At 36.9% G+C, this 14408-nt stretch overlaps 2 protein-coding genes across 4 annotated transcripts; both read right to left on the reverse strand.

The window, feature by feature from the left end:
* Positions 1–1716: 1716 nt before the first annotated feature.
* On the reverse strand, positions 1717–6655 carry LOC124405233 (dnaJ homolog subfamily C member 16). The gene is made up of 12 exons (XM_046879950.1): positions 5600–6655; positions 5475–5541; positions 5188–5381; positions 4759–5039; positions 4486–4676; positions 4041–4372; positions 3643–3946; positions 3232–3380; positions 2887–3111; positions 2587–2800; positions 2358–2465; positions 1717–2281 (listed from the first exon to the last, which is right to left on the reverse strand). The coding sequence occupies exons 1-12, from the start codon at positions 6094–6096 to the stop codon at positions 2156–2158; spliced, it is 2688 nt and encodes an 895-aa protein (XP_046735906.1). The 5' UTR covers positions 6097–6655; the 3' UTR covers positions 1717–2155.
* Positions 6656–6939: 284 nt separating this feature from the next.
* On the reverse strand, positions 6940–8336 carry LOC124405234 (MICOS complex subunit Mic10-like). Of its 3 annotated transcripts, none has more exons than XM_046879954.1 (4): positions 8211–8336; positions 7987–8119; positions 7839–7886; positions 6940–7234 (listed from the first exon to the last, which is right to left on the reverse strand). In XM_046879954.1, the coding sequence occupies exons 2-4, from the start codon at positions 8060–8062 to the stop codon at positions 7101–7103; spliced, it is 258 nt and encodes an 85-aa protein (XP_046735910.1). In that variant the 5' UTR covers positions 8063–8119; positions 8211–8336; the 3' UTR covers positions 6940–7100. The 3 variants fall into 3 exon arrangements, with proteins under 3 accessions (XP_046735910.1, XP_046735907.1, XP_046735908.1); XM_046879951.1 differs by having other exon boundaries at positions 7987–8067; positions 8159–8320; XM_046879952.1 differs by having other exon boundaries at positions 8194–8317.
* Between the last annotated feature and the right edge of the window lie 6072 nt (positions 8337–14408).

Consider the following 14408-nt stretch of genomic DNA (forward strand, 5'->3'; position numbering starts at 1 on the left):
TACACCCAATATTGCGAAAGATATAATCGAGTCCCTCTTTTCAAGTCAATAATGTGGCCAGAGTTGAGTCGAAAATAAAGTCCTATATGTAACGCAGGAATAAAAGTCGATTATCCCATGTTACATAATGTACTATGTTACATTACTAAAATTCTGTTAAATTGTTATAAAAAATCATCTAGTCGTATATATTTCTATTAAAGAATGAGGAAAGGTATTTTCTAAGCTTCCTAACTGTGGAAACACGTGACAGTACAGGTTTCACCAAACTAGCAATGGGAAATTAATGTAAAGTGAATGATTTCAAAAGTTGAATCGATAAGTTAGCGATATTTTTTCGAGCTAGACGTATTCTAAGAAAATTATGAAATCTTACATTGCAAACTTGATGAATAGTTTGAAGTGCGGAATACAAGAAATTTCATCTCGTGTGAATGAATTGTTTGAAAATAATATTCTAGATTGTTATCATTATTGATTTCTTATTTACTGTAAGAAATAAAGTATTACATGGGTCCACATAGATCTGCTCCCAGCGCATATTATTTTCATGTTACATACGTGAATTTGCTATGTATTTCTAGATGCTGTCGTTATTCAAGGTTAAGCTACAAGCTGATACCAATTTTTCTAATTGCTATCCTATGATACGTTGGTAGGAATCTTCATAGCTAAAAGCTCCTATCTTATTTATCACAGCAGTAAGTAATTAGTGCAAAAGTAGGTATTCGACTTGTGATGAATCTATTGATTGTTATAAAACTGTTATCAGTTAATTACTGTAATATGTATGTAAACTGTTTTTCTCATTGCAAACAAACGGATCGTTCACTGCTTCAATCAAACCTATACAGTCATGAATGATTTTCTTGAAATCCTAGTATTTATATGTATGTGTATGTAACAGTGCTTAACTCGTAATAGATTAAATGCGGATAAACTGATGACTCTGAATAATACATTATTTATATGCAGGTTTTGCCAAGAAAATAGATGCCACGATAGGCATGCACATTGTGCTGTATATTTGACGATAAAGGTCAATGATGTGATCCGCACTGTTGGTTTCTTGGTAAGTTGCAAAGTTGTAAATCTTATCCAAAATTTTAGTAGTTTTGACTTAGTTAAAAGTTAACGGCTTCAAAGTTGAAAGCTTAGCCGATATAAATTAACTGAAAACAGAGTTTTGCAATATAATTAAAAAATTAACATCACAGTATTGCAACAAATGTTCCGTAAGATTTTCAGTTGAGAATATTTGCTAGCAATATCAAAGATCTGATATAGATTGTAGAATTACTCTGTTCATACGCAAATAATTTCCTAAATCATTATTCTCAAGATTTCCAATCCCATTAAGATCTTTGTGTAAATGGAATCGTGGGCTGAAAAAAAAACCCTTGAGATTCTATTAGTTCTTGCAATATAAATTGCTATATTTTGTATAAAGAAAACCACGTACAGGATATATCTGAATTGTCTGCATTGGTATTTTAAGGATCTTTTGCTCAATAACCTAATAATGTAACATTCAAGACTAGACAAGAGGGATATCTTGAGATTAGTTATTGACTGGATAAAGAATATTTTCTGATATTTAGCTTGAATAAATAGTCTGTAGTTAAAAATATATCATTGATTTCGCTTCTGTGCAGGAAATTCAATAATATGTTCAATAACAACACTACAAAATCAATCGTTAAATGAAACCTGCTCATTTTTTCAGTCTTTGGTACTTTGGTCAATGCGGTAAAAACAAAATCTGAACTCGAAAACAGTAATTCCATCTTTCTTCTATAATAGTGAAAACAGTGGTATTTGGTTGAAATTTTTTTTACATATTTGAATTCCTGTCTAGTCTTGAAAATGTGCCACATATTACGCCAAAGAATACTCCCTGTGTTATTTCCTATCTTTATAATTCCGCATAGAGTCATGCAGCTATGCTTGAGAAAATGGGATATCATTCCAATATAGGTATAAGAACATTAACTAAATATAAATAATTTGTCTTTTGCACAGCACAATCCATACATTCTTGAAATAAGAGATATTATAGTGTTTTTACTATAGTGAGACTATAGTTGACTAGAATCAAAAAGGTATATCGTTATAAAGGCATACATTTTTTCGGTGTTGGGTAGTAACTGTTCATTTACTTGGCAGTGAAATCTGGCCAGTAATTTAAATAGTAATGATGCGTTGACCCTTCGAACAACCGATCAAGCCACATTGGTAACCCGTCAAGTAGTTTATCTTGATATAAAACATCATTCTTTACCTGTGGATGCAAAGATATTACATAGAAAACAAAGTTATGCATTAGGCCAACAAGTTACCATAATATGAACACGAACCTCCTCATAGGATCCCTCAGAGTCACTGGAACTGTCAAATCCGATAAAAGCACCAGCTTCTGCATCATCTGATCTCAGACTCAACTGCTTGGTCATTCGTTCCATGCGCTGCAACAATAATGAGCGTAAGTCAAGAGCTGACAAGAATATAAATCAATAATATATTTAGAATGGAACAATCATTGGGCGTGCATTAAATTTCATCCCAAATTTTTGCAGTTATTCTTACCTTAAAGCCTTTGCCTTTACTGCATTCCGGATGCTTTGCATGGTACATACAAAAATATTTTCGATGGCCATTTAAGGATAACACAGTTCCGACACAATTCTTAGGATTTATGTTGAGCTCTCTTTGTTCAGGTAAACTTAGGGACAAAATTTTTTTGTACCACTCTAGTCCACGTTCCAATGACAAGTGTCCAAACATTAAGGTCTTATTTTTTCTGGATAAAAATGACGCACGGTAAAAGTAAAGTACAACCATGATGAAATTGCGACGAATTAGAACAATGATGATAATTTATATTACCTATAAGGCCAAACAGCTTTGTGAAAAATTGGTAAGAGTTTCAGTCTACTCTGAGCATCAACTAGTAGTATGATAGTTCGACAACCTGGTTTTAAGAGGCGAACAAGACCATTGTACTTTTCAGCTCTTACTTCGTGCAATCTCAGCTGTGGCTGTGATGAAAGTGGTTTTGTGTTTTGCTTGCACTCAGCACGTTTTGCTTGAACACTAGCCTCTTCCAATGTCCTGTAAATGAATCTAGTTCTTAAAGAGGCGAATAACTTCACACTACTTAATTTTCTGCTCAATATCACTTTTTGATCTCAGATAAGGCAAACTATAAAATGTATTCTCAATTTAGCTTACAATAAATAAGACATTCCATAACCAGCAGCTCCAATCAGCAACAACGTAGCCACCACTGATAGTAAAGGTAACAATTGCTCCTTGCTCAAATTGTCTGAAAGATAATCCACTGCCAATAATGCTCTACCAATCAGTCTACCAACAGTACCCTGTAATTATAAATACGCGTTAAATTTTGTACAATATGTTGTAAATAATGTTTGTTGATACTTGTTAATGTATTTTTTTATATCCTTTCATAGATATCAACACTAGAATGACTGACAGCGAGAAATTTGTCCCTTTTTAGGTTCACCACCCTATAAAAATAGCAGAACCTTGTTGATCTACTATTAAATGATTATTGAGTGGTTAATCAATATGAAGATACTGGTATTTTGGTTTTCATAATCAGCATATTTGGGAAAATACCTGTGCGTGTTCATCAGTCAATTCTCCTACTTCCGCAGCATACGGCAATGCTTCAGAGTTACGTAGTAATCTTTGTATGGTCTGTTCCAAGCCCTGTCGGGTTTCATTCCACTGTGCGTCACCTTGGGTTGTTACGAACCATCCATTTGGTAACCATTCATATTTCAAATGGTTAGCGTCGCGTCTCCAAATTATAACGATATGCAAGAGCGGCTCCAGCGGACTGCCTTCCCCACTAGACAATGCCGAGACAAATTCTGGCTGTGTCTCCTTGTAAACGTATGTATATCTTACTCGTTCTATGCTGTAGAAATAACATGATCAATTTACGCTATTTCATTATCTGAACTATTGTCCGATTACGCAGCTGTAAAATTGAACTATCTGCTATTGCTCACCTGTAGGGCGATTCTAATGCTGCCTGTCTAAATTTATGCCTGGCTGCATCATGCATAGGACTGTTTTGGGAGATTAAAATGGCACACAAACGCTTGCGAGGTTTTTGCCATTCTGGAGGACAAACTGAGTCTAGCATAGCCTGATTAGAGAGCCTGGGCAGTGTTAGAAACTTATTATTTGCAATGACATTGTGCATCGTTTCACTTGGTATGTCTTTCATGCTAACACAAGCGACTGGCTTCTCCGAATTTTCATTGAACAGCAACAGTGTGTCAAGGTCTCCTGAGACTTTATATTTTAATGTGATCGAGGTAGTCTCAGATTTCCCCACCTTAAACAATTGAAACAAAAATAAAAATCGTGTATCACTACTAGTAACTTTTAGAGTAGTCTTATTTAAAGAACAAAAAAAATTTATATCAAGAATAATAGGTCCGAATGTACCTGAACAAATCCAAAAGCAACTCTATCTCTGTGATGAAAGGCCATGAGAAGATATCGCAGTCTGACAGACTCTCGCCTCTCAAATACCAGTGCTCGAATCCTATTATCCAACCACCCAGATAGAAAAGTGTCTACGTTATTCTCATTTATATTCTGCACCAACTTGTATGGAAATTTGCTCCTCAGGAATTCTAGGTGAAAACATTGAACAAATCAAAAGTGAGATATAACAGATTTGATAGAATCTTGAATTTAATTGTTATAATCTCTTACCAACAACTTTTTGAACACTGAACAATGACTCTTTGTAAACACTTGCACGTCCATCAAAGGTGACAACTAAACATGGCAATGAATGAATGCCAAGTTTTCGAGCTAATGCAGGTTCTCTCTCTGCATGAGCTGTCGATAATCCAACACCCAATGGCTCTAGTTCATCCATTAATCGACGCCACGTAGGCTCCACTTGAAGACAGGCAAAACACCAATCGGAGTAAAATAGAATGAACTGTGGGTTTCGATAACTCTTTGGAACTATCATATTTTCAAATGCCCTAAAAAGGAACAGATAAATACATTCCAAAGATTTACTGAGGAAGAGATAATAAACACAAAATAGAGAATCTTCTGAAAGGCTGAAGTATTTTGTCACCAAGTAGAATTTGTTTCGAAGCATATTGACAGCAGAAAATTCTTGCCCACCGATAAGTGATGCTCATTTTATGGAAGAGTGTGATATCTCGACTCTGGTAATGGAATTTAAAATTTCCTCCAAATAAATCTTCCAGTGGATCAGGCATGTTGAAGTGGCTGGTGTCACGTCTTTGCCGCGGCATACCTTCCTCAGTGATACCATGATTGTCATACTTTTTTCTCCTCTCTGGATCAGTTAATAGCTGTAATGAATATGGACAGATATGAAAACTAATTGTCATTGGATTTGAGTAATACTTTGAATTAAACTAAATGAAATTTCTTCAGTTACACACCTCATAAGCCTTGATAATTTCAACAAATTTATTTTCCGCAGCTGGATGATCTGTTTTGTCGGGATGCCTATAAAAATATAGATCTAGTCAATGAACGGAAGCAATAAATCATCATGATTTCTTACCATTCCTTGACGAGGTGCTTGTAGGCTTTCCGTATGTCCTGTATGGTAGCGTGTCGAGATACTCCCAAAATTTCATACGGATTACCCAGGGGTTCAGCGGCCTCAGTCAAAGGTAGCAATTGGATAACAATAGAGAGCGTGGCTAAGACTAAAGATAGTCTAGCCAAGGATACAATGTTCCTTAAATTTTTCTTCATCATTTCTATCTTGTGGTCAAACAATGTGAAATCCACAAAGAAGAAATTAATGACACGAGCCACTTTTGACACATTTAAACACTTTGTTTCGTAATTTTCGTTCTTCTTATTCCTTGCATCAATCCTCCCTGCACGTGATCGACGATTAATACTCAATGCAATTATCTTTTCCAGAGGGTTTCTTGAAACAGTAGTTGCGGAAGATTTAAACGGACATTTGTCGACAGTTTCAATACGGAAATAATTTTTGTTCGGAGTATTAACCATCAAGGGGGTTGACACACTCGTAAGATTCGACATTTCATTATATTTTCGTGTACTTTCAGGTTTTGAGTCAGTTATAAGTAACGGGCTGTATTACGAACGAATGAAAAAGTCTATTTATTGTGGGAACCTAAGGGGCGTGTTCACTACATAAGCAATTATCCGTATATAATTATAAACTATATGTATGGATACTTGTGTGCACATATATCTAACAGATCTATCGTTCTGCTACCTGTGCTAGGTTTGAAACGGAATGACGGGATTATCTACAAGGAAATATTACGCTTCGTTCACTACCCTTGGTCTGCGCAACGTCTGATTGTCGTGCACTGCGATTATTTGAAGATTCGAAATATTCTTGTTCGGATTCTACCGCGATTTATTCTTCTAAAATGAGGTTATGTGTCAGTGATGTATGTTATTACTTTACAATTTAATATACACGCGTCGCACGACATTGTTCTTTTATCGTCTGCTCTAGCAAGTTATTCCTGCTCTTATCCGTGCTCTACTAATAATAACTCGACGGTCGACCCTACTTTGATCTTTATGTAGAATTTTCTTCAATATTTTTCACATGCCACTTATTACAGTGACGCCAACATACTACTCACCGACACCTAAAATATTCCTAGATGGTTATCGACCCTAAAATACCTACCACCAACAAAAATCACGCCTACACAGAGCTTGCAGCAAAATATGCACATATACATATCGCAATATTGATCCCTAGCATTGAAGGGTTATTTTAAGCAAATCCAAGCTATGGGCGAATTGAATAATATCAAAAATATATTAATGTAAAGTCATTTTATTACATTTTTTGAACATAATTTACAGTACCATTATCCTCTCATAATAATTATATGTATATACACTGCAAGATTTTTATTTTCGTATTAACGCGACATTGCGACATAATGTTATAAATTCAACTAATATGGTGCATTACCACATTACTGGACTTATCGCCTATGCTAGTTGACGATTTTCCATACTTCCTTTCTGTTCTAAATCATAAAAGAGTCAGTTTGCTACTTCTTCTTCTCTTCGCATTTTCGACCTTGTGGCCTGTTTTGTGTCACTGTTGCATTTATATCCTTTTCACAATTCGAGTAAGCCATACCTAGGCCAAAACCACCTCCTGTTATGATTGGCCACTTCTTTCCTGTGAACACAAGTAAAACGATGATTGTATTATGACGGATTACATAATTACAAAATGTCATTCTCATGACATCGTGAACTTCACCGTTCAGTTTTACTTTTCTTAAGAACTCAATAAAACTTGATAAAAATAAAACAAATCCATTCTTCAGGATATTTTACATATCGCACAACAGCGACAAGAGTGACACAACTCAAAAATGGTCATTTTTCAGGAGAATTAAGTAACCGTGAGTAAAAGCATTGCATGCTTGTGAAAGATATTTGTGTTTCTCTGCTCCGTGACGGCTAATTTTTCATCTACAGAAATGTCAGAATGAACTTCGCAATTACAAATATAGTCTCAACTTGAAAATGACAATTTTTGAGTTGTGTCACTCTCGTCGCCGGAGTGCGATATGTAATATGCCAGTGGTCATAACTCAGCGCTACTGTAAGACCGATTGGCATGGCAAATAACATGATACAGGTTAGGAAACTGGATGGCTTGAAAATTTATCGATTATTAATAAATGGTATGACGAAAAGCACACGTCACCTCAATTATTGTATAACGCTCAAAAAAGTATATGACAAAATATGAATTTCGGAAATTATCAACTTACTTCTGAAGAAGAGAAGGGAGAATACGGATCCTAGGAACACACCACCGCCTGAAATCCGTCAAAACATGAATTAATTTCTTCGAAATATGGAGTTTTGTGAAAGCTTTCACGGTTTGATAATAATAGAATATAAAAAAACCGTTCGTACCTAGTTTAAGAACAGCGTCCGTAAAGCAACGATCCCATTTTCGCCCAATTTCATCCTCTGCCCATGTTCCAGCCATTTTTCCTGCCACCAAAAAAATCGTTACGTCATAAGCATAACCATCTTATTCAACCAGCTAAAAATGTTGAAGTTGAGTACTCAATTTTTAAATTACTTATTTGATCTTCAGAGCTCTTCGAGTTGCTGTACTGAAACTTCGTTATTACTTTTGAACACGTGTAATAATGAAGTTACTTCCATTCAGACAGATTTGATCAAAAATCTTGCGCAAAATCAAACGCAGCCGTGTTCGCAGCCGCCTGATTTTAGTGTGGTAAATTCGAAGAGTTAATTTTTTGCTATTTCATAGATGACGCCACCTCTGAACAATCTATTTAGAGCTGAACTTTCAGGAGCAACTGGGAGCAATATAATACTGTCGCAGCCGCGTGTTATCGAAGCATTTCAAGGCGGTTACCCTTTTACCCCAAAATATTGTGACCATTGCTGTGCGGGTAAGTGGGCTAGGCTGCGCCCAGGGCCGTAAGAAGCTGTGTTGTCAATCCGGTAGCTTCCTTATCGGCGGGAGCTATTCAAGGCACAGTCGGCGGCAAAAAGCCACTCATGGAACCCACGTGGTAAGGTCACTGGATCTCAATTACATTTCATATTCGAAGAATTTAAAAAACTAAGATTGTTAATTGAAAATGTGAAAAAATAGAAGAAGAAGCGAGATGATGACGTATTCCTTTCGCAAAATTACGTCGATACAGTGCATCAAAGAATTGATTCAATGTATTTCATTTGGCTGGAAGTCACAAGAACATTTCAACTGACGCCTGGCGCTGCGTCCAACGGCAATTTTTCGAACATTTGACCGCGTTGTGCGCAGTTCAAATGGATTTCCGACCGGTCGAGAATTGCTTCCGAGCGTAGCGCTTCGCGGCAGCGTGATCGCAGTCGCTTCCGAGCAGCCGTAGTGGAACTACGCAAGCCGCAAGTCGAGAATTCAAATCGCCATGTACAGGCTTTGACTATTCGGGACATGGCCAAGCAGTGATACCTTACGGTTAAAAAAAAGCTGTGTATCGTGATTCGATCAGTGTATAATTCCCACAAAACTCATTGTGAATAATATACGAACGGTGCAGAGTGTGAGCCATAAAAGAGCTGAGTTCCTGAAACAAAAACAGCCGAGGACTTCGAGGGTGAGTTACCGTGTCTCAAAGTTTCATTTTTTGTGCAAATTCAGCTTCTAGCGATTTCGATTCTCGACTCTCTGTGTCCGGTGTCGCTTGTTATTGTTTGTGCGGCTTATTTTCGGTAAGTGCGTAGTTGCATTGTTAACAAGTTTTCTCTTAGTCCGTTTAGGCAGCCAGCTATAACACAAAAAGTGTAAATGGGCTTAAAATCGAGTGTAATTACGACGCTGCATATAATCACAAGGTTTTCGTGACAAGAAAGTGACCTGATAATCTTCCGTTAAATTGTCATTCTCTTTTTGACATTCTGAAAAAACGGACCTTGCGGAAGGTGACCTTCATGCGAGTTGTGTCTCAGATTTCGGTTCGCGGATCGCGTCTTTCACGTGGACACACGTTCTTGAAATGAAAATTTGATTGCGTCGTTGGTTTTGGCGTTGTTTCTTATGTAAGAAAAAACTGTAAGCGAGTACATCTGTTTCCGAATTTCTTCCTGGGGACCGATCGATGGAAGGGTCCTCTATCTCGTGATCCTTTATTACGGTTGAACAAAAGGTAACGCATCACGGCGTTATTAATCGTTTCGAAATTTCGAGTGATAATCAAAATCGTCAACTGTTATTGATTTCTGATACACACCTATTATGCCTTGGATAACTATGGTGAATTTTGGATACTGTTCAAATCGTTGTTGAAGATACATCAAGTACTAACAAGATATTGTGTTATCTTACTTGATTGCAGAAAGAGACTGCAACAACCTTGATTGGCATTAGCGATTACCTAGATAGAAATGCCCCGTCAATAAATCTTGGAAGACATCACTCGGTAACGGAACTGATGAATTTATTACATACAAACAACAGGTATAAAACAATCCCAATCATTTTTCACCGATTCATGTAATCGGTAAAATTTTCCAAAACTTGATATAACGCATTATCTACAAACCTGAGTATATGGATGTTAAATTAGATCAAATATTTAAAAAATGGTATGGTTTTGTTCTTCACCTGGTTATAGAATTGAACTACCGCCGGAATGGAACGCGGTTAGCAAGTGTCCGCATTGAGTCAAAACGAAATGCAGAAGCTGAACAGCTCACAAATTTGTGGAAGGCTAGAACACAGGTACACATTTGAGATCATTCTTGATTATACCTTTGGACTACTCTCAATCGGAGAAATCTGCCAGTTAGCTAAAATTGATTGGTATTCATTTCTTCATTATATTTACAAAAAAAATAAGGGTGATTTTTCAACGTTTGTCTATTGATTTTGCAAAACAAATACTAATAAAATGTTTTTATTCCTGACCTGTTAACAGGTGCACACTATATTGCGACACTATCGGCCACATTTAGCGATGATCCAAATGACGTATCCAATCAACCTACCTCTGAAAACAAACTAAAAATTGAACCACCCGCTACGCAGTGAATAAAACTGAAAGGTACATATTCGATATGATTTTTAATTACCATCTACCCTTTGATCGTAAATGATTGTGGCTGCTCACTACTTTTGTGCATTTATCAAATACTTGTTCTTATTTTATTATGATAGTTTATTATATTCTCATTGTAGTATAACAAGTGTCACCACCATACAACCTGAGAAGCCACGAGGACGACTACACATACATGTAAAGTGTGGAGCAGCCCGGAGGAGGTAAGAAAACTTATTTCAATTATTGTTTGATAAATCAATGTACTGCAGCTGAAACCTAATTTTTGTCATTGCGTAACATGCGGCAAACAAATATGGAAGTAGACAACAGTCATAATGGAAAATCTAGTTTGCTAAATTAATTCGAGCTTCCTGTTTCGTTTTTTCAGAGTTAAGCAGAGACATCCGAATGACTTCTCCATTACTCAGCAACGTTGGTGAGTTTGCACGTGTTTAGGTTACGGGTATAATTCTCTGGGACTCCTTTGTCACGTGGCGTGGCGGTAAAAATTGTTGCACAAATCTTCGATTTCTTAGCTGCATGGATAGGCTCATTCGCGACCTCAACGGTGCTTGCCTTTCAGTCGATGCATTTTCTTTTTTTCCTTTCTCATCAGAGTTGACCTATTTTACTACAGTCACTCAAAGTTAGAAATTTTGCACGTTGCTGAAAGTGGAATGAGCATCGCGACAGGTTACCATCACTTACTCAGCATTCACGAAAACAGATTGTGTTTAGCTACAGATTATACAATTACAATGATGTCGATTAAGTGGTGGATAAACCTGAGGTTTGAATATATTCCAACGATTCTTTAATTGATAACGTTTCAAAGTCTGGCATAACGTAACGTAATCAGCTTGCATGATATACCTAGAATAATTTTCAATTCTTTAATGCCCAGTAACTATCGAACAACCACAGGCTTAGCTCGCTTAGAAAAATGCTGATAAGCATGCAGGATGTTTTTAATCCATCTTACAAAAGGTTGATGTACCGATAGTCCGCCAGCAATCACTAATGGTAAAACAATCCTCTCGCTGACTATGGTACAAAAACGTTTTGCTCCCCACAGGTAATGAAAAAGTAAGTCACAGTGACCACGGCGCAAATGAGGAAGAATGATGTGTGTTGGAAAAAATGGAGAATCGTTTAGAGCGAATATAGGTAATCGGGTAGGTAGGTGGTCGTTGTGGGATCCGTAGCGGGGTTTGATGTGGATGTGCGTGTGAATCTCTTTTCAACAGTTCCGTTGGGTGGGTCCGTTGGGACTCAGGCGAGGGTAGGAAGGTCGGGATGCACCGCGATGTTATTAACTTTTGTAATCCACAGCGTCAAACGCTCACAGTGATTTTCATCCAGAAACACGTGAAAGACCAAGTATAAAAGTTTCCGAACTATTTGTTGGTAAACTTTGAAATTGTAACGAGGTTCAATTTCCCATTTCTTGTCACTTTGCTACCATTTTTCAATCCTAATTGAATTCAATTATTTAGTCATTATCTATAATTACTTCACTCAATTGATCTCTGTGATCGTCTGACTGGGCAAAACGCATCTCTGAACCATCTATCGCGTTCCGTGGTACGCTAGATGCGGAGAGATGCTGAGCTCGAAGACTTCGCGTCGAAGAGGACCGCCGACCGTCACGCCACACAATAATGCATACCCTCCAACCTCCCTCCCGGACTTGACTCGCATCTCGGAACAACAATTCGCATCGCAATGTGTCGGATTCAAAAAGACGCAGATGCGAATTGGTTTTCTACAGAATTTTGCGACAAGTTCTAGACATTTAACATTTTTTGACGGATTAATCGGCCGCGCCTTTTTGCGCGTAGATTAATCATTGGAATCAGCCGCGTCATTTGCGCGACGATTCATAATCAGGGTGGCGATAGACCGGGACAACCGGGGATTGTCGGGGAGTTTCGTTTATCGGGAAAAGTCGGGGAATTATGATGGATCCTAAAGTAATATGGACAGTTTTTACAAATATTTTTCAATCTTTAGCTATGCTTCGTAAATTCAGTTGAGCTAACTTTCGGAAATGGTATCGCGTTCGATTTCTAATTATTCTTGTGAAACAAAGCAATACTATGTGTTTCTTAGATTCAAATTTATATATTCAAGTTGCACAACTTCTGGAACTTTTGGTCATAAAAACTGCGCAACATTACCTAATTTAAGTTTCTTGGGAAAATGTCAGGGAATTCTGGATGTTTTGTGGGGAAAAGTCAGCGAATAGTCAAGAATTTGAGGGAACTTGTCGCCACCCCGATAATGCAAGTCGATCGATCACCCCCTTTGTTGACGATTTCGTAAACGATACATAAAAAAGTAAGTTATGCTCGATATCTTAAGCCTTCAGCTTTTCAAACAATCTTGTTACGAACAAGTGAGTTTTCAAGTTCAAATTGACTGCGCCTTCTGCGCGTTGACTTAATACTTTTTGGTTCTGAGAGAAAGTACGGCATTTGCAAGCCAACGGTCAATTCACGGGAATAAGAGTCGTGGAGTGTATAGTGATGATGAAGACTCTTGCCGTAAGTATTTGTAAAACATATCGTAGGTATACAAAAATATTTTTTAATCATTGTTTTGTTTTCTGTTTCAGGGTAACGAACTAATTTTTTTCCAAAATATACCAAGAAATGTCTTCATACGAACTAAATATTCATATCAATAACTCCGGGTAGAAAATGGATTTTGATTAAAAAAATGTGTAATTTGCTCTTCAAGCATGGGAATAATAGATTAAAAGACTGTTTTCGCAAATTTTGACGTTGGGCACGACATGGTTTTTGTCGGTGCACGCACTTTTGTCATTCTGCTAATCGTAACTTCGTCTGTTGTAGCTAATGCAATCTTTTGTCTGTTTCAGCTAACCAAAATTTTTGTCTGTTTCAGCTAAACAAATTTTTTGTCTCTTTCAGCTAACCAAATCTTTTGTCTGTTTCAGTTAATCAAACCCTTCGTTTATTTCAGATAATCAAATATTCTGTTTCAGCTCACCAAAATTTTTGTCTGTTTCAGCTAACCAAAATTTTTGTCTGTTTCAGCTAAACAAATTTTTTGTCTCTTTCAGCTAACCAAATCTTTTGTCTGTTTCAGTTAATCAAACCCTTCGTTTATTTCAGATAATCAAATATTCTGTTTCAGTTGATCAAACCTACTGTCTGTTCAGCTAACCAAATTTCTTGACTGTTCCAGCTTATTAAATATTTTGTCTGCCCCAGCTAACCAAATCTTTTGTCTTTCCGATGAAACTATGTTAACTAACATCTGAAGCGATCTCTACTACGATTTCCGGATTCATCAATAATGCCTTGATAAATCCTGCTAAAATCAAATCGAGATCTGTAAAATTGCTGATTGGAGAAACATTTCACCTCAGACGACTTGGCAGAGTTTCATTTTTGAGGTGTAATATTTTCCTAATCAGCAATTTTACATGGCACATCCCAATTCGATTTTTACTGGACTTATGAAGGGTCTGTTGGCAATTATGAGGAATGTAGCAGAAATTGATTTGATGTTGGTAACAAAGGTTACCTCGGAATTACTTCAGTTCGTATTTCCGTTGCATCCGGAGTATTTCCAACGTAACATCTGTTACCAACATTAGTTGAGGTAATTTGAGTATTAGTTTAGAAGAATGACGCGATTGGTTTATTCGTTGCATATGGAGAAGCACTTATACAATGGTAACCAATGAAAGTTTTGTAGTAATCTTTTTTCTCAATCATTTTGGCTCCAATAACATTAGCTGTT

The sequence above is a fragment of the Diprion similis genome, chromosome 4, assembly GCF_021155765.1.
Source record: "Diprion similis isolate iyDipSimi1 chromosome 4, iyDipSimi1.1, whole genome shotgun sequence".
Taxonomy (NCBI): domain Eukaryota; kingdom Metazoa; phylum Arthropoda; class Insecta; order Hymenoptera; family Diprionidae; genus Diprion; species Diprion similis.

Excerpts from the sequence above, each read along its gene's own strand:
- LOC124405234 (XM_046879954.1), bottom strand. The coding sequence starts at position 8,062 with ATGGCTGGAACATGGGCAGAGGATGAAATTGGGCGAAAATGGGATCGT. Across the intron at positions 7,887-7,986 it reads GGACGCTGTTCTTAAACTAG|GCGGTGGTGTGTTCCTAGGA; the intron begins GTACGAACGGTT and ends GACGGATTTCAG. Across the intron at positions 7,235-7,838 it reads CTCCCTTCTCTTCTTCAGAA|GAAAGAAGTGGCCAATCATA; the intron begins GTAAGTTGATAA and ends TTGTGTTCACAG.
- LOC124405233 (XM_046879950.1), bottom strand. The coding sequence starts at position 6,096 with ATGTCGAATCTTACGAGTGTGTCAACCCCCTTGATGGTTAATACTCCG. Across the intron at positions 3,947-4,040 it reads GCATTAGAATCGCCCTACAG|CATAGAACGAGTAAGATATA; the intron begins GTGAGCAATAGC and ends TTATTTCTACAG. Across the intron at positions 3,381-3,642 it reads TGACTGATGAACACGCACAG|GGTACTGTTGGTAGACTGAT; the intron begins GTATTTTCCCAA and ends TTATAATTACAG.